This window comes from Astatotilapia calliptera, chromosome 16 (genome assembly GCF_964374335.1).
Source record: "Astatotilapia calliptera chromosome 16, fAstCal68.1, whole genome shotgun sequence".
In the NCBI taxonomy this organism is placed as follows: domain Eukaryota; kingdom Metazoa; phylum Chordata; class Actinopteri; order Cichliformes; family Cichlidae; genus Astatotilapia; species Astatotilapia calliptera.
This window is the reverse complement of record NC_137437.1, coordinates 5,502,176-5,522,073: the sequence shown is the minus strand read 5'-3', so window position 1 is coordinate 5,522,073 and position 19,898 is coordinate 5,502,176. Positions and strand designations below refer to the sequence as shown.

Genomic DNA, 19,898 nt, shown 5'->3' with positions numbered 1-19,898 from the left:
CCCACAAAGAGGGCTTTCTCTGCTCTATTTTTAAACTGAAGGACACTGGGAGCTTTCATTTTGCTGTGACACAAACGTGTAGAGGCTGAGATTGCACTGCCGCTTAAATAACAGGATTATATTTTGATGGCTGTGATGTATTTTCTGTCTATTACTTTAATATTACTTTAGAAACTCAATGTAAACTCCTCAGCATGATATAAACAAAATTAAAGGCGGTGGTTATGAAGAAATATAGAATTTTATTCCAGATTTAAATACTAACCAAGATCTAACAGAACCAGATGTTTAGTAAAAGTCAATTGTGGTTTTCCAGCCTTAGTTTGGTGAACCAGCTCAATGCATCGCTATAAACCTCAAGCAAATAATAATAATGGGTTCAAAGCAGATTACAGATGGAGCAGATAGTGATCATTAAAAACTAAAGCAAGGGCAGGAAGCTGGACGTTACGGGGCTTTTATGATCCTGCTGCACGTACACGCTGGCTGCTTACACGGTTTTCTTGAGCCAGAGAGCGACAGGACTGAACCCTTGGCCCATCAATCTCGGTAATGGGGAATTAGGCCAGACACAATTCCTGGAAAGAGGAGATTGTGGGGGAGAAGCAGCAAGAGGATGGGAGGTGAAGCATGAGACACAAGGTAATAGAATAGAAAGATGAAGAGATGCAAAATGATGAAACGGCTCATAAGAAAAAGGATAAAAATGACAGAAGAGCAGAAGACGATAAAATGTTCCTGTCCATAAAGATGCCTTCGGAGGGTTTGTGATATGAAATAATTTGGGGTAGTGTTACAGGCTTTTACAACAAATTTGAATACTTACGTAAAGAGGTTAGCTCTGCGAAACAATCAGAGATGGTGCTGAGCCAGATCAGATGGGAATTGCTGGAGAAATTGTGTGGTGGGAGGATGGAGACAGCGCTATGGACAGATAGATGGGGGATTGGGGTGCAGGAGTGAAGGAGAAATTTGTAATGAAAGTGCAGATTATTGAAATTGACCATCGGGAGTGAAAACAAAGGGATAAAAGAGGATTTGGGAGAGGACTGAGTGATGGGCACTTTGTTCACCTCCAGTCTAGAAAAACGACACCCAAGCTACCCTTGAGGGGAACTCCCACTCTGGTTACATTACAATGCACTTTGACATTAAGCCTAGCGGTTGAATAGTAAACACATCAGCCCTTTCACTGCTTCATTTATGCATTCTGGTTTCCTGAAAATGCTTAAATGTCACTTTGGATTACAAGCTAAAGCTGAGTTCCCCCTGAAGGCATACCTATAACCATTGAGCACATAAGCTAGCCTGACTCCTTCAGCTCCAAGCTAATAAGCAACAAAAGAAGAAACTGTAGACAGGAAAAACGCATCAACAATTGAGGTGACCCGAAAGGTCTGCAAAGCATTTGTCTGTTGGGGCACAAAGAAAGACCCTCAAAAGGCAAGACAGGCTATAAGCTAGCTAGCCCCAGGAAAGCCATTACAAAGTGAGTTTGCACTAGATCGTAATCCTCCCTTAAGCAGTGTTTTAATGGCAAGTACACACCCCTAACCCAACATGGACGACCCCTGCTACTGACTGCTTCCTTCCTTCTTCTTTCATGTAGGTCAGAGGGGGTTGTACAAAACGAGTCTGTGTTAGGAAGCAGCCCAGAAATTGATTGCTGTAAAAACAGAGGGTGAATTCTTCAAAAACAGTGAAATGAAATTGAAATGAAATTTTCTTTTTTCTTTCCTCACATTTTCACATGTTGTACTGTGACTGAGAATTTTATATTCCCTCATCAGATAACCTTGATAATGAAACACAATACCACACCCTACCTTCACAATAACCTTGAGCTTGGATTTGGTTGGATCTTGACTATAAGGACACTTGAACTAAAGTAGGGCTGCCACAAATGATTATTTTGATAGTCGACTAGTTACCGATTATTTTTGCAATTGGTCGACTAATCAGATCATGCATCCATTGAACGTCAAACGTACAGCTTATTGCACCAGCATGCATCTGCTCTTATATAACTATCATTATCTTACAGCTTTAAGTGTTTAAGGTCTGTGCTAACTAAAAATAAAGACAAGATGATAGTTTATTAAATTTTAATGAAATTTGCAGATTGTTTCTGTGAAGTTTAATAAACTCCTTGCTATCTAAAATATAACAGGACACCGGAGTATATTCTCGAGCATCTCACACTTCTGATAATCAGCTGTCTGCTTGACGTTTGTTCAGCTGTGTAAAAACTATAACTTTAATCTCAGCCAAACCGATTTACTCAGGAACAAATAAAATACTGAAAAAAGCCAAACAATAACATTTTTAAGTTATCAAGTGACTTATATATGTTTAACCTGAGTAGCGAAAGACGGCGGTGGGTTTAAAAATGATTTGCCGGGAGTCCGGTGTTCTCACGGGTTCTGGTGAGCCTTTCCCCCGCTAGCTATCGAGCTAGTGGGTAACAGACGTCTCTGAAAACGTCGGAGCGCTTTTGAAAATATGTGATGTCTTGATAAACTGAGCAGATATTTGAGGTTTATACAGCTACATTCTCGCCTGAAAATATGTTAAATGTTTATTTTGTGACCCAGAAAGAATAATAAGAGTAATATTAAAACTAACTAGCTTCCGCCATTGTTGGAAACTGAGCTGGGCTGCGCTGTGAATTCTGGATAGGTTGGGCCATGAAGTATACACCCGACCCATCCTTCAAATCTGGGGAAATGAAGGACGCATTTGTCGGAGTCACAGGAGGATGCGGTTCCTGAATTTGGACACCGCTACGATACCAGACACTGCTTCTTCTTCTTCGGGGTTTAACGGCAGCTGGCATCCTTGTACATGCAGTGCTGCCATCTTCTGTTTCAGTCCGTTATTACACTCTTAAATCCTGCTACTTATTCCTGTGTCTTTTGGGATCTTACAAAGCTTCAAACGATGCGTCGACTACCAAATAAGCTGCCCACGATTTTGATAGTCGACGTAATTGTGACTAGTCGACTAATCGTGGCAGCCCTAGACTAAAGCAACATCTGAGATCAAGCTGAATGTGACCTTGCATAATGTAAGTTATTACTGTTCAAATCCCAAGAACTTTTATGCAGCTTTTAACAGAAATTGACAAACTTCTTATGTTCTGCAAAATCACTTTTCTGGTGATTTCTTAATGCTAAAACTGTTCTACATTTAGAGACATTAATCTTTGGCCGCCAATGCCAACTTCTATTTCTTGCAGTACATATATCCATCAGGAGTCTAGACAATGATGTAAGCTTGATTTGTTTGTGGTAGGGCTGTTCGATATAACGATATATATCAGATGACGATATAAAAACGTCTATCGTTTCATATTACGCTATCGTTTGTTTCGTGGTGTCGCAAAATAAACTGTTTACGGCAATATTTTTTTCATGGTTTTGATGGTCACTGTAGTTTTATTAATTTCTTAAAGTTCTCTCTTTCTCTTATATTTAATATAACCACACTAGGGACGGACAAGCGCCTGTTTTTATGCGTTGTCGTTAGCAACAACGACGGTAACAGCATCGCGTGTCCGCTTGTTTATGTTCCACATAAACCTTTCACAATAAAGCTCAAGATCCTGTTGAGATTTTTCACATGAATCACGTGAAAGAGCAGATTATTTAAAAAAAAAAAAAAAAAAAAGCCGCCAGGTGCTAAAAAATAAACCTTAGACTCAAACGTTAGAACAGGCTTTTCCCCGCAGCACGGCGTGTAATAAATACTCACAAAGAAAACGGCGGCCGTTACAACTTATGTCTAAAAATGTATCGTTTCATGCATCGGTTAAAACATTCGACTCCAGCTACATGACGCGCAGCTGGAAACACTTCACACAAGTCGAGCTGCCCGAGATTCACAGAATTTACAGAGATTGGAGATTGTTACATTTTTGTGATTTATATCGTTATCGGACGATAGAATTCCTTTATCGGGATATGAGATTTTGGTCATATCGCACAGCCCTAGTTGGTGGAGGCTTGCAGTCCCATGGCAGTAAATCGGTTAAAAAAAATGTCTACCCTTAATATACTGTGTGCATGTGTCATTATTTATGACACATGTTTGATTGTGTGCTGCCCACTTAAAATTAAAAAATGAATTAAAGGGAAAAGACTCCCTTTCGAGGTTGCCGGGTTTAGGTCTTGATCAGTTAGACTTTGACACTTCAGATGTTCGGAGCCTGGCTTGACTGTGATGTGCGTATCGTGTATCATTACAGTCGACATGTTTGTTTTACCCATCCTCATCTGCCGGGTCGAAGCCAAAAGTTTAGCTGCTCACAGAGGCCACACGCAAAGCCAGCGTTTGTAGAGAGACCCACTTCTCTCTACTCATTTCACTTGATGATCATTTTAATGAAAATATTTGAAGTTTCAGCGACATGTCTGCCTGGGTGAATGCAGAATGTGTTGTTTACTTGTTTGCTGTGTGTGTGTGTTTGTAGGAATGAGCAGGCATCAGGCCTTTTAATCTAGGGTGTGAGATGCAGCGGGGGATCGTACATTATTGATTTATTGCGGCGTTTTGCACATGTTGCCCCTCCTGGCGTTGGTGTCCCTGAGGGCCAGGGGCTTGTAGAGAGGGGGCAGTGAGCCCTCGCTGGAGGCTATAAATATTTTACACAGCCATTTTCATTTATATAATGGGAATTATCAAGTCACTAAATCTAATTAGAGGGAGGGTGTGAAGATCAGCACTACTTCCACCTCCTCTCCCCACCCTACATTCAGTCACTGCTTCAGCTATATTTTCAAAATTTGTAGATAAAACATTAACATTTTAATTGTAAACTTTTATTCATTGTGATCTACAACTTAGTGATTTGGAGAAATAATCGTATGATGTGATTTTAACCATCCAAACGATTCAGTTGTATTTCAATGGAAGCTTGGTGTGGTGTAAAAACGGCAAGGTTCCATTCAGCAGTTTTATGTATGGACCTCTCTAATGTTGCTGGGACTGAATGGGAGGAAATCTCTGCAACCAGTTTCCAGAATCTGGAAAATCATTCGACAAAGCTGGATGCCATCATACTGATGGTCATCATTAGTGATGCACTGATATACAGTATCTGTATCGGCCAATACTGACGATGTTGACTGACACCAGTGGCAGGTAGTTTGTGTCACATTTATTGTGAGCTGGCAAAAAGTAAAAAAAAATTCTCAAAATTGATGCATATAATGGTTTCAAATAACTTTCAGCTCATCCACAGACTGATGAGCTAACACTGTGGCGAGATGTATATCTATTTGCAATTCACAAGAATTACTACTACAATAGTAATACAATAATACTACTATAGTATTGATCAGAAATCCATCAAACTTACTTTACAGTAAATTCTCACTGCCTCTCCACTGATTAGTACTCAGATCTAACACTTTCGAAAACACATTCTCAATATTGATACATTTATTTATACATAAAATAATAAAGAACTTCATGATATAAGTGAAATACATTAGCTGGGGCCTTCCAATCCCCATTATGTTACCATTAGTAATATAGTTAACGCTCACTTTCACATGGTTTTGAACAATGTTAATTTGTCCCAGCTGTGACTGTTAGTGAGCCTCCTTCTCAGGGGTTAGTTTGTGCCGCACAGCCAACCAAATGAAGCTTACTGTAGGGCCAACCAATCAGGTTTTACAAAGAAACCAGTAAGAGGCGGGCAGTATAGCCTCAACATTTGACAGACTACATTTTAAGAAAATTTGCAGTTATATTTCTGACAGTGTAGGAAAAAAAATACTGAATGCTTTTATTGGCACTCAGCTTTCAGGCAGCAGCATTTATAAGTAAATGAAGGATTACTTTTCCATCCTTGTTACTGATGGCATACTGCCTCATATAAAGTGTAAATCTAATGAAACAAGGTGCCTGCAGCTTTATTTTATTATAGTGATATAATGCTCTGTCAGTAGTATTGCAAATGACACGGCACAAGTCAAATATAAGCACAAACTGTTAACTGGAAGGTTTTAAGTAGAAGCACAAAATAGCTGCAGAACACTGTTATATACTGCCTAAATTCATACTGGTTATCACAGAAGGTATGATATGGGATGACCCTATAAAGGATATATGTGATGGAAAAAATTGTATGTTGTGGCTCCACCACAAATTTTGTTTGTATTGGTAACCAATGGTAACCAAAGTATAATAATAATTTGAGGGAGAAGGAAGAAAAATCCACCTTTTATTTTCTCGCTGTTTCCTGAGCTGGAGGAAAGTATTAGATTTGTGCTGCCCTTCACTTTTTATTCTTGCTTGGATGTATTGTTTTTTTTCTCTGCATAACTGCAGGCAAAGCGAGATCTTCCATGCTATCCTCTCCCACTTAAGACCGCATCAGCCCTCATTACTGTGTAATTTCCCAGCGCTGATGTATGGATTTTTACTGTGAATCCATAATACCTGACTTTGAGAGCGAAAATACAAACAGCCATTTGAACAAACCCGAAGCAAAACACACTAGTCATTAATGTGCTGAATAAAAAGAGGTGTGGAAGAACAATGGGTCTAGGAAAGCAAAATGATGAATGGAAAACGGGTGAGGCAGAGGTGAGGAGATGAAGCTTGACAGAGGGCAGGTGTTAGATGAGATAAATGGAAAGATCATGCATGATGATGAAGCGCTGAAGGTGGCAGCATAGCCCCCGGTTGCCTTTAAAGCCTCTGTTAACCAGCTTAGCTACCAACAGCTTTTAATTATGGCTGTCTGAGAGTGTTCCTCCCTCACACACACTAACAGTCAACAGGTGGGCTGTATTGCGTGGGCAGCCTGAGCCTGTACACACTAGCCTACTATTTAGCTGTCACTACTTGTTATGAATAACATGCAGGGACTGGAGGATGCTGGTAAACACTGGAGCTACAGGCACACGGGATCCATTTCTCCAGAGTCTCCTTAGATGGAATCTTATTACAAAAACTGATATAGTATATAGTGTTTCAGCTCATCTGCAGTGCAAATAAATATTTCTGCTCTCTGTAGCTCCACTCAACTTTATGGATCTTTCTCTTCATGGCTGTTTTCACACATGCCCTGCAGACCTTTACTTTTCTATATACCTGACAGAGATGCCCCTGAGAAGACAGATGCCCCGTGTATCCAGATTGGACAATAAACTGTCTTTAACCTTCTTTAAAAAGCCACATGAACCCCATAGTTTTCTGTTCTTGCTCAATTCCTAAAGCTAGGAGATATAAATTTTTTCGATAATATGATTTTTTTCAAGTGTTGTAACAGATTGCCGCTGTTACCTTACGCAGTTTTCTGTGTTCTTCTTTTTTTTTTTTTGTTTTTTTGTTTTGTTTGATGTTGTCTTTACTAAAGTATGTCCAAATAACAGGCACACAATTTTTATTTGGTACAAGCTAGTAGAGCTCAGTATTTGACTTTTCCTCCATGATGTTTGCATGTTAAAGCCTGGAGCCGTGTGACGACACACATGCTAGTGTGCTTTGAAGCAGACAGTACATAGTGAGGAAGTATTAACAGAAGTTAAAACAAACAAACAAACAAACAAAAAAGCAGAAATAACAAACATGGGAACAATTAGTTCGATTAGAGGATCTGAGTGTTGGTTTTGATTCAAGCCCTAGTGCAGGTAATTCTAAATTCGCAGCTGAATACCAAACAGACTATTTCTAGTAGTGTCATGTGGACTCTATACTGGTCTGTGCTACATTAGAGAATTTCCATGTTTGGTCAATGTCACAACCTGATTCTCCAGGCAAAGTCCAGTGTTCATTTGTGGTAATGGTGTCTGGTCCCATATTAATGGCTGTCAGTCAAGATATCATAAGAAGCTGTCCTCAGAGACATGCTGATCATGTGGATTGACGTCATAAGGTTAATATTGTTAACAGTCTACATCAACATAAACAAATCCATGAGGTGTCATGTTGCAGTCAGGCATGATTTTCTACAAACAGCTACTTTTGTTGTCGACCAAGTGAAAGCAAAGGGATCTTCCTGTGCCATCACTCAAAGCGGTGCTTGTGAAATTTACTCATGAATTTTGTAAAGTTTACATTAATAATGTATTTATTTATCATAGCTATTTAACTTTAAACATGTTTGTGTCGTAACAAGTTCAAGCTGTGTTTCAACATGTTGTCTGACTACAACAAGCTATGTGACTGTTAGCGCGCACACTTGTGTGTACTTAACGGGAGTCCTGTTTAGAATAGACTATAATGAGTTTATGACATAGACAGTAGAAAAACTGACACGCTGATTGCATAAATCTAATTTTGATGCCATGACCTGAGCGTTGTTGTTGCTGCGTGTATGTGGAACAAAAAGATGTTATGTGTTTCTCTAAGTTTTATCAGCTGGAGTGAGTCAACAGTAACAGAATAGACTGTGGTCAGTAAACTGCTGAGACCGCCTGCTTTATCTGTTAACAGCTATCAGCAAGAAGACATGGCATGGTTCTTCATCAGTTTGTCCCACTCTCTCTCTGTCACACACAGACACACACAAATACAAATGTTAAAACAGCTCTTGCTCACATGCGTACACACAAATCTACAGCTGGAGTCTCATGTACAATATAGTGAACACTTTATATAAAGAGTTGTTTCAGGTATTTTTTTTTTTCTTTGCAACTAAAAATGGCAAAACATACATCGTAGCGATTTCTCTACAAGTCAGCCTGTTAGAATGTGGTGGTGTTGGGCTGTTTGTTGTTGTTTTGTTTTTTACTGTAACTTCATGTCTTTGGGCTACTGGTCAGACACAACTTAAAAAAAAAAACATATTAGTCAGTGATAACTTGAAGTCGATATCTGCACAATGCATTTTCTGGACTAAAACGTGGGAGAAATAACACAAACAATCATTTTAGCCTCGCTTGTTTAACGTCGGTTTAGCGTTTTCTTCTTTTACTGTTGCCTGTCTGTTGAACCGATGAGCTTTTCTTTCATCTCAAGAGAGGACGATCCTTTCTAGGCCACCCTGTCAAGTGTTAAAATCCCTCATTAGGACGCCCACATGGCTTTTTAGAAAATTACATTAAAATGTGCCACTGGGATGTTGCTGTGAGGTATTATCATGTGGAATACATGGTGTACAGTGTGTGCACGTCATATGCCCCATATGGCTGCACTCTCATACATACGCACAAATGTCAGTCTTGTTGTTAAATGCATGCATACACACACATATACACACCACCATATGGTAGTGTTCCCATGCTTTCCCCGCATCTACTGCACAAACACTGTTCCCTCTTCAGACTTCAAACACACTTCATTTTTCACAAGCACATTATCAATACATTAACATGAGTAATTATATTTAAAGTAACAGCTACACAGTAACAGTGTGAAAAGCTATTTGGGTCTGAATTCCTGTTTATCCAGTTTAATGACAGAAACTTGATCAAAAATGATTGTGGTGATCAATAATAGTTGAGTAAGGGTTTGGTGTTAAAACTGAGGCCCAGTCAGTGTAGCAAACATCCACAATCTTGTGCTGCGGTCAGCCCGACAAAAATGAGGTAGCTGGTTATGTGTTGCAGCTGTGTGCGTAGGAACAGCCCCCTAGGAGCTGTTGGGTAACGAGTCTCGTAAGATCAACCTTGGATGCAATGTCAGACCAAGAACATTAAATGATGCCCTCATTTTCAAAATTACTTGAATTGGGACCTTTTTTTTTTTCCTTTTTCTTTTTTAAATTTCTTTCTGCATGTGATAGGAAATTCATTGACATTAAGAGTCAGTAACCCACGCCAAGTCTTTGTGTGTACTGCTTTCAAACTGGCACTTTCACAGTTTCTGATCCATCAGCAGTGTGGTTGGGACATAGTTCTGGCATGTGGACAAGGCTTACGGGAGTGTTAGCTGCTGTGACTGTGCAACATGCTGATGCAAAGGATTCTCCTGGTTTTGGTGGGAGTGTTGCCATCGACAAAAGTAATTCAGTTGTTCAGATGCCAGAAGTGCACAGAGGCTATTGGGTTATTTATCATGCTTGTAGCTGAGACATTGTAGAGTCAGAAATGGAGTGTGTAAATAGTGAGTAATTAAATAAAAAAATAAAATAAAATAAATCCATACAGTGAAGCAGCTGCTCATTCTGTCCTACCTCCGTATGTTATGAGTATAGTCCGTACTGTCTTAGAGGAGTCGCCTAAAAAGTGTGGACTGCGGCTGGTGGTATATAGTTTAGCACAGTGTGGGGTTTTTTGTTTTTTACAAGAGAGGACCTCACTTTGGTGTGGAACTTATTGGGAATTTATTAGTATCTTTGCAGACAAAAAGATGCAACACATTACAGGACGAGAGGGAAAATATAGAGTATAATATACACACTTTAGTGTGTGTGTGTGTGTGTGTGTGTGTGTGTGTGTGTGTGTGTGTGTGTGTGTGTGTGTGTGTACCCACTGTCTGTCGTATATTTTTCAGGTCAGTAGAGCTGTCTGTGATTTCTTATGATTGATGCGTAGGCATCATCTCTTTGTCTTTGTGTGTCTCTAAATATTACACGCACGCACACACACACACACACACACACACACACACACACACACACACACACACACACACACACACACCTTACTAGTTCCTTATGCAGCAATTTTGTACTTGAAGTGCATTTTATTGCTTTCGTTGTATGCATTTATACTTCAGAGCTGATGCAGGATTGACAGAACTATGACAATAAGAAAAACTCCATATGTCCACACTGGCAGATTACAGTAGTTATTGGATAGCATAGTGAGCAAGCTAGATACAGTTACATTCTATTACATGTAGTTTCACAGGGGTTACTGCAAAGCAGACAGTTGTTAAGGTGGCTGCAGTGTTTGCATTTCTGAGAAGGTATAAGTTAAGCGATTGCATAGATTTCTTATAGTAGTATAAAACGGCATAAGACTGGTAGTTTTTACTGTATCATTGTTATTTCTCATCTCCTCTGTGCCTCTCTCACTCCCCTCTCACTTTCTGCCAGGGTTACTTGAGGACAGTGCCAGTTGGTGGTTGGTTTCACTGCAGAGAGGGTTTCATACTGCGGCACAGGGCATTATAATGTATTGCACCTCGAGTGGGAAGAGAGGAATAGATGCACACCAAGAGAAATGTGCGATTGCATATTTATGTACTGCATATGAGTATGAGTTCATTACTATTAAAAGTGTCTGGAAAGGATTACTGTAGGGCAGTGGTGTGGTTTTGAAGGCTGATCTGATCTCTGGATTTCTTAGTCTTTTAAAACATGTTACTATGTTAAAATTTAAAATGAGGTGAAATTTCCTGAATTCACGCAGAGACGGTGTGTTTTCCTGAGATATCTGTCTGGGCTTTTCTTATGAATAGCACTACATCATAACTCATTGAGGAAGTGACGCATTCTCCAAATTATTATGGTTGTTTCTTGTGCAAACTTCCACTCTTCTATGCGGAAGCACAGATGTCCAGTGAACCCCAAAGATCCAGGAGAAATGGTTCTTATTTTAGTTTGAGTTAGGGCTGCTCAATTAATCGAATTTTAATCACGATTACAATCTGGGCTTTCAACGATCATTAAAAATGACTGAGCCGATTATTAGCCCCTCCCTCATTTATCCGCGACACCTTAAAGGCCGGTCCGTGAAAATATTGTCGGGCATAAACCGTCCGTGGCGCAAAAAAGGTTGGAGACCGCTGTTTAAGAGGACCCGAGGGAAGCTCGGAAAGCTAAGCAGAAGTTATTTGGAGAGTGACTGCCGTTGGTTGAAAAGAGAGTTTAAAAAAAAAAAAAACTTCAGTGGTGTTGCACACTATTTTATATTATTTTTTAAAGTCATTGTTAACCCTTTAAAGCCGGTCAGAGCAGCACGCTCCGTTTTGCGTAACTATTGTTAAATCCCTGTAGAACCTGAACCGTGTAAGCTAGCGCAATAATTTGTTTTGCATATGAAACCGGAGGAGTTGTACTTACATCTGATGCCATCAGCTTGTCCTCGGTCACGGTTTCGTTCCACATATAGCTTTGCAAAAATTGCATAAAAAGCGCTTGCAGGAACAAAAACATAATATTCCAGAAACACGCTTTGCCGTTCCTATCAGCTGTTCGTAACACTTCCCACAGTGAAATGATGCACCTGCTGTTTTCTTTGCAAATTTGCATCATAGGATTGTTTTTTGTTTTTCCTGCAGTATATAAAAATTGGTGTATCTCCAAAATAAAACTATGAAGACACTCAAAATAAATTTCCTGTGGTGGGAAACTATTTTTTGCAACTTTATTGTATTTAAAGTTTTGAGGGATAAACCTCTTAAATTTCTCCAAGTAGAAATATATGTAAACAAAACAAAAGCGATTTTCAATTTTTTTTGTAGTTTATTGCACTTTTTTGCAATTTATGTAATTACTATGGACTTAATGCATACATATTATTAAAATATGGGCTATAACAGTTGTATTGATGTATAGCAACTTGAAATGCTCCCACAAATGGCACTACAGCATGTAAAAAAAATAATATAAGCTCTGGTGGACTTGGTTCTATAGTAGGTCTTAAAGGGTTAAATAAATATCGTCAAATAATCGTGATCTCAATTTCAGTGAAAATAATCGTGGTTATCATTTTTGCCTTAATCGAGCAGCCCTAGTTTGAGTCATTGTAGTTTTCACTGAGTACCCCCCTTTTTTATTTTTATTTACATTACAGTTAAATCGGAAACCTAGTGACAGGTCTTGGTAAAAGTGGAGTGAAAACTTCCTCTATTCAGTTTACGGGAAGAAGGATAAGCAGCGTAAACAGACTGCACCTAATATGGAAGGTGTGTGTGTGTGTGTGTGTGTGTGTGTGTGTGTGTGTGTGTGTGTGTGTGTGTGTGTGTGTGTGTGTGTGTGTGTGTGTGTGTGTGTGTGTGTGTGTGTGTGTGTGTGTGTGTGTGTGTGTGTGTGTGGTCACTATGTGTTGGGAATATTTATAGAAGTCTGACAGGGACTCGCACACAGCTGCACAGGCAGTCCCACCGGCAGACTGTGGAGCCTCAGATCAGTCCAGTTTACTTTTTTCCAAGCTGCTTATATTTGCTTTCTTTCAATACAGTCTTTAGATTTTCACACGTTGTTAGGAACTTTCACATCCTGTTTTTAGCAGTTCTGCTTCCTCCACACATTTATTTATATATATATTTAGTTATTTTTTTTTAATATACACTTAGGGTTCCCTTTTTTTTCTAAATGTAATATATTAATTCCTATTACATTTCATTTAACCTGTTAAATGTGTTGCAGCTTCCTGTACACGCTTCCTTCTCCTTCCCAGTTACAGTGGGGCAAAAAAGTATTTAGTCAGCCACCGATTGTGCAAGTTCCCCCACCTAAAATGATGACAGAGGTCAGTAATTTGCACCAGAGGTACACTTCAACTGTGAGAGACAGAATGTGAAAAAAAAATCCATGAATCCACATGGTAGGATTTGTAAAGAATTTATTTGTAAATCAGGGTGGAAAATAAGTATTTGGTCAATAACAAAAATACAACTCAATACTTTGTAACATAACCTTTGTTGGCAATAACAGAGGTCAAACGTTTACTATAGGTCTTTACCAGGTTTGCACACACAGTAGCTGGTATTTTGGCCCATTCCTCCATGCAGATCTTCTCGAGAGCAGTGATGTTTTGGGGCTGTCGCCGAGCAACACGGACTTTCAACTCCCGCCACAGATTTTCTATTGGGTTGAGGTCTGGAGACTGGCTAGGCCACTCCAGGACTTTCAAATGCTTCTTACGGAGCCACTCCTTTGTTGCCCGGGCGGTGTGTTTTGGATCATTGTCATGTTGGAAGACCCAGCCTCGTTTCATCTTCAAAGTTCTCACTGATGGAAGGAGGTTTTGGCTCAAAATCTCACGATACATGGCCCCATTCATTCTGTCCTTAACACGGATCAGTCGTCCTGTCCCCTTGGCAGAAAAACAGCCCCATAGCATGATGTTTCCACCCCCATGCTTCACAGTAGGTATGGTGTTCTTGGGATGCAACTCAGTATTCTTCTTCCTCCAAACACGACGAGTTGAGTTTATACCAAAAAGTTCTACTTTGGTTTCATCTGACCACATGACATTCTCCCAATCCTCTGCTGTATCATCCATGTGCTCTCTGGCAAACTTCAGACGGGCCTGGACATGCACTGGCTTCAGCAGCGGAACACGTCTGGCACTGCGGGATTTGATTCCCTGCCGTTGTAGTGTGTTACTGATGGTGACCTTTGTTACTTTGGTCCCAGCTCTCTGCAGGTCATTCACCAGGTCCCCCCGTGTGGTTCTGGGATCTTTGCTCACCGTTCTCATGATCATTTTGACCCCACGGGATGAGATCTTGCGTGGAGCCCCAGATCGAGGGAGATTATCAGTGGTCTTGTATGTCTTCCATTTTCTGATGATTGCTCCCACAGTTGATTTTTTCACACCAAGCTGCTTGCCTATTGTAGATTCACTCTTCCCAGTCTGGTGCAGGTCTACAATACTTTTCCTGGTGTCCTTCGAAAGCTCTTTGGTCTTGGCCATGGCGGAGTTTGGAGTCTGACTGTTTGAGGCTGTGGACAGGTGTCTTTTATACAGATGATGAGTTCAAACAGGTGCCATTCATACAGGTAACGAGTGGGGGACAGAAAAGCTTCTTACAGAAGACGTTACAGGTCTGTGAGAGCCAGAGATTTTCCATGTTTGAGGTGACCAAATACTTATTTTCCACCCTAATTTACGAATAAATTCTTTACAAATCCTACCATGTGGATTCATGGATTTTTTTTTCACATTCTGTCTCTCACAGTTGAAGTGTACCTCTGGTGCAAATTACTGACCTCTGTCATCATTTTAAGTGGGGGAACTTGCACAATCGGTGGCTGACTAAATACTTTTTTGCCCCACTGTATATAGCACTTGTGTTGGTTATTTAAAATCACAGATTCTGTAGAGTGACCTCTCGACAGTTTCTAGATCTCCTTTGCCACCTCTTATTTCAACTCCGTGATCTCAAATTAGAATTTACTGAAGGGGTTTTCCAACACTCTGCATTGCTGTCAGTGTCACAATGGTTACAAGGTGTGGATCATCTTTGACCAAATACAGTGGCCATCACTGCCTTTATGCTGCATCATGGTCGTCTGTGGGAAACATTCAAACCACATAAATCAGGTTTTACATTTTCTACAGTATAAGTCTTCAGCTGACACTCGCAGAGCATGCTGGCAAGCTTCACAGCTATAGAAACCCAAATGAAGCTTCTGGTGCACGTTTTTTCTGCTGATGTTAATGCCAGAAGAGTTTTGGACCATTGCAGTTGTTAAGTGTGCTTTTCTGCAATACACACATCAGCACTTGGCAATGTCACTATGCAACTTCACGTGGTCTACCGCGTCATATCTGAGTTATTGTGGTTCCTAAACACTTCCACTTTGCAATAACAGCACTTACAGTGGAATATCTGAAAGGGAGGAAATTTCACAAACTGACTTGTTGCAATGCTAGCGTCCTATTACAGTACCACACTCGAGCTCTGTGAGCTTCTGAAAATGACCCAATCTTTCAAAAATGTTCGTAAAGGCTGACTGCATGGCTAGATGCTCGAAAACTATATCCCTGAGGGTAACATCCCACTGAGTATGTCTGTCTTTTATATATCGTCCATGTTCAACAAGTAGAATTAAGTAAACCATTTACTGATCCATTACTTGTGTTTCACAGATCAATGTGCGCGTCACCACCATGGACGCTGAGCTGGAGTTTGCCATCCAGCCCAACACAACAGGCAAACAGCTCTTCGATCAGGTAAGAGTCGCATACTGTAAACACAAAGATGTAAGTGTCTTATTTTTAATTTATTCCGTTTTGATCTCAGATTGTGAGGACCAAATCTTCTTCTGCAGCTAGAAGGGTTCAAAATGACTTCTACTGTTAGAATAGACACTACAGGTATTTTAGACTATGTGACCTACTGAAAGACTCATGGATTACTAATGAAATGCAACACTGAAACTAAGTGCTGGTGCGTGTACCAGGGCGTGCTTGGCTGGGTTCGGGTTGGTACTGGTTCTGTACAAAGAAAACATATAAAGCACTCTTTGTTCAAAAGAGGAGCTTTCAGGAGTCAGCAGATGGGTGGAAGTATTGTGTGGATGGTGTGCATAACTGTGTACGTGTGTACGCTGTCTGGGAAGTAAAAGGGCAGCTTTCAGTGTCGTTTCATGTCAGACTACAAAGGGTTGTTGGGGTTGTGGTGGAATACTGTGAAGACAAAATGCGAGAGAGACACATTTGTTTTCTGCTTTTGTTGTCGCTTTTGTTTTCATGTTCTGTACAGCATGAGGGGAGTAAGGCTGTGTGTTTGTAATAGATCTGTTTTAACAGCAGAAATCAGGACTTGTTGCAGTCTAAAGCTGCAGATCATATCTGTAGTATTTGTGCAATATACACACCCAGTGAAACTGTGGTTTTGTTTTTGTATTTGTGTGTTCTGCTTCCTGCTGTGGATAGCTGAGCAACCACGTTCTGTTTCAGAGCTGTCTATGAACGTGCCTTTGACCTTTGGGTACCAGGATCCATAGAGAAATCAGACTCACTTAATGACTTGCTTCTGTGACTCGTAAACAGATTTTCCTAACATTTGTTATACAGTTATTTTTTTCTCATTCATATTCTGACACTGATCAGCTCATCTGATTGTTTGAAAGGATGATGACAGTTGGTGGTTGTAGCTGACTCGTGGAAACCACTGAGAAAGATGCCAGCTTCTGTTGACACTAAACATTTTAATCTTGCAGGAAATGCAGGTGTAAAACTGCGTGACGCTGGAATATTAACACATTAGTTAATTTTGTAGTTAACATGAATTGGCTCTTTTTTTTTTTTTTTTTTTTGGTGACTTCACAAAGTCTCTGCATCCATTACTCTCTAATATCGCTTTTCTTTCTATGAAACACACAGACGCACCAAATCTGAACGTTTCAGCTGCCTGTGCCTATGCATCGCCATAGCAACAAACTGTCAAATGCCCAGTGATTTGTGTGTGTGCGTGCACTTGTGCTGCATAGTACCGAATCTGCCAAAGGATGCTTGTTTACAGTCAGCGTACAGTGATATGTGTGTTCAGTGTGTTTCTGTTATATTCACGCTCATAAAAAGAATACCAAATATTCATTTGTTTGAGATTATTTTGGTTTTAAAAGCGACCGAAAGTAAGCAATAGACGGGATGCCTTGCAGCTTATAAATGAACAAGCCAGTGGGGATAAAGTATTGAATGATGAAATCTTGTAGCATGTGAGTGGCTTATATAGCATTGGTGTGGGATATTTTGGCAGGTTTCAGACATGTGAATGAAGACACTGATTCTTTGTTCTACAGGACTCAACAGAGACCAAACAATGACAGGTCTCCACAGGGCTACATTCAGTAGCCATACAGATGAGCTCCTTGTTGTCTGTGTGCCTTTCAACTCTAAAAAAGGAGGTAGCACCACCTTGTGGTGATTTTGAGCATTTCACTAGAGCTACTTGAGAAGGCTTCGAACCAACATCGGCTAATTGTTATTAGTACACACTTAAAAAAGCTTTAAAAATCAGTTATTTACCTGAACAGAATTCTTAATATCAGTGAAAATTCTACCCTTCACACATTATAGCACTTATTCAGCTAGAAATAGATACGATGGTGGATATTTGGAGAAATTATTGTGATTATGTTACATGAATATACAAATCTTAATTGTTCCAAAATGAAGATAGCTCCTGTCTTTTCGCTTTGTTTTCCTCCCTTTATTATTTCAAGGCTTGTTATCGCTGTGTTGTCTGTTCTGGTAATTCCCATCATTAAGGGCAAAGCTGTTACGCAGGCAGCCAAGGTATTACAGGTGTATGGATTTAGCCAATGTGCAGTCAGAATTCCTAGAAAGAATTCTGCGAGTTTGATAAAATAGGTTTGTTCAGTCCAGAGATGCCCAATTCCTGCTGTAACTTTGCTATATGTAGGAAACTACCTTAATCTTTATTTGATGGATTTGTTTTGGTGATATTTCTAAACTTTTTTTTTTTTGTTAATAAGAAGAAATATCCCAAAAGTTTGAAAATTACAGTGTTACAGTAACCAAAGTGTGGAAAAACAACTTTGCACAATAAAAAGAAAACCAAAACTGGTACTAAAAATGTATTTTATTTTATTTATTTTTTTAAAAACTATTAAAAATGAGCCTTTTTGTGATCTTCAAAAAAAAAAAACAGGTTTAAAGTGGAAAAGACTTTGTATCTGTTGCTGTGGCAGCGGAGCTGAAATGAATGTTAGACAAAGTGTTCAGCTGCTTGTTGTAAATGGTGCAGAGCGTGGTCTGGATCCACTAAATATCCAGAGCCACAGTCATTCCACAGAGGAATCCAAACAGTGTGATTCAGACTGGATTGGACCCATAATGACAGCAAATTCCCTCATGAGGATATGAATGCATTCCAACATCTAAAAGGACATTACTTCATGTTAGACCACCTCTCAATTACAGCTAGTACAGTCCCTCCACATTTCAAATTAACATCCACAAGAAGTCCTGAAGCCACACTGTGGTCCAGGAGTGTGGCAACATCTCACTACAGTGCTCCATGAAGCACACCAGTCTACACACTGTAGTACTGTGCAGTATTATAGTCCTCGCTGCAGGCAGCAGAACTGTCAGAGGCGATCAGCTGATAAAGATTGTCTGTACCAACCTCGGTCATGGAGATGCTGACATGGTTGTCTTTTTGTAGGACTCGGATGTAGTTCTTTTTAAACCATCCGTCATATAAAGTGTGATTGATATGCATAGCAACAACTGACGTGCTTCAGGAGCTATATTTCTTCTGCATCCTTTATAATCCTGTGATCCCTTAAATGCAGCCTGGCTATGTTACCTACAGTACAGGAAGTCACATGTCCAGAAGGCAAACGGAGGCAAAGGCAAATGACATGCAGCACAGGGAAAAACTGTGCTGCATGTCCTGATTCCTTCGCAGTGATCCAGATTCGCATGAATGAAGTGAGGGCTTCATTGATAAAGAGGCTGCAGAGCTCACTATAAATGGCTCACTCAAACACACACACACACACAGGATGATAAAAGGCCACATCATGATGGAAAAGCTTTTCAGACAAACTAACCCAAACATGTAAGCCTGTGATGGGTGATGATCACACTCGCTTGTAAAACTGCCCGTGTGAGCAAATGTTTTTATCTAGCCTGAAAGTATGAGAGTCCTGCTCAGAGGTCCAGGCAGCTTGATCGCCTTTCCCCGTCTCTGCTACACTCATCATTCCTCCCCTCTCATCCTGAAGTCTCTTATCCACATAGCTGTCTCCTCGTACCGCAGTCCCACTGGAGGCCCGCTCTGTGTAGGCGCATGTGTGTGTGTGTTTGCAAATGTAATTGATTGTACCGTTACCATCGCAACGGTGTGGTTTTTTTTTTTTTTTTTTTTTTTGGATGGGCGATTGTGGGGGCTTTCGCAGTTGTGCGTGCATGCGACATGGGTATTTAGCTTGTTTATGTCAGCATCTCTATTATTCTCTGTGCGTGAGAAAGAGTTAATTACATGGTAGAAGTGGCGTGGTATTGACTGTGTAAATCACCTTAACATCTGAGAGAGTGTCTACAATCCCCTCTGGGATCATCTGTGTCTCTTTCTCACGCTTCCTCTCTGTGTGTGTATGTGAGACAATAGTTTGTGAATGACAAACAGAGAATTGTGTTTGAGAACAGGGAGGAAAGACGAGGGGAAAATATTCAGTTTCACTTTTTAATGATGCATCGATTTGGTAAGATTGCTGTCAGTACATGATACCAGTGAGATGACAGAGCACTTTTACTTTATCTGACGCAGTGCGTACAATTTGTGGT

General features: G+C 40.1%; 1 protein-coding gene across 4 annotated transcripts in view; it reads left to right on the top strand.

The window, feature by feature from the left end:
* LOC113007393 (radixin) overlaps positions 1–19,898 on the top strand; it is a 47,369-nt gene that overhangs the window by 15,091 nt on the left and 12,380 nt on the right. For all 4 annotated transcript variants that reach the window (XM_026143906.2, XM_026143909.2, XM_026143905.2 and 1 more), the window contains exon 3: positions 15,726–15,809. In XM_026143906.2, the coding sequence (XP_025999691.1) occupies positions 15,726–15,809 (84 nt within the window). The remainder of the gene's footprint in view (positions 1–15,725; positions 15,810–19,898) is intronic.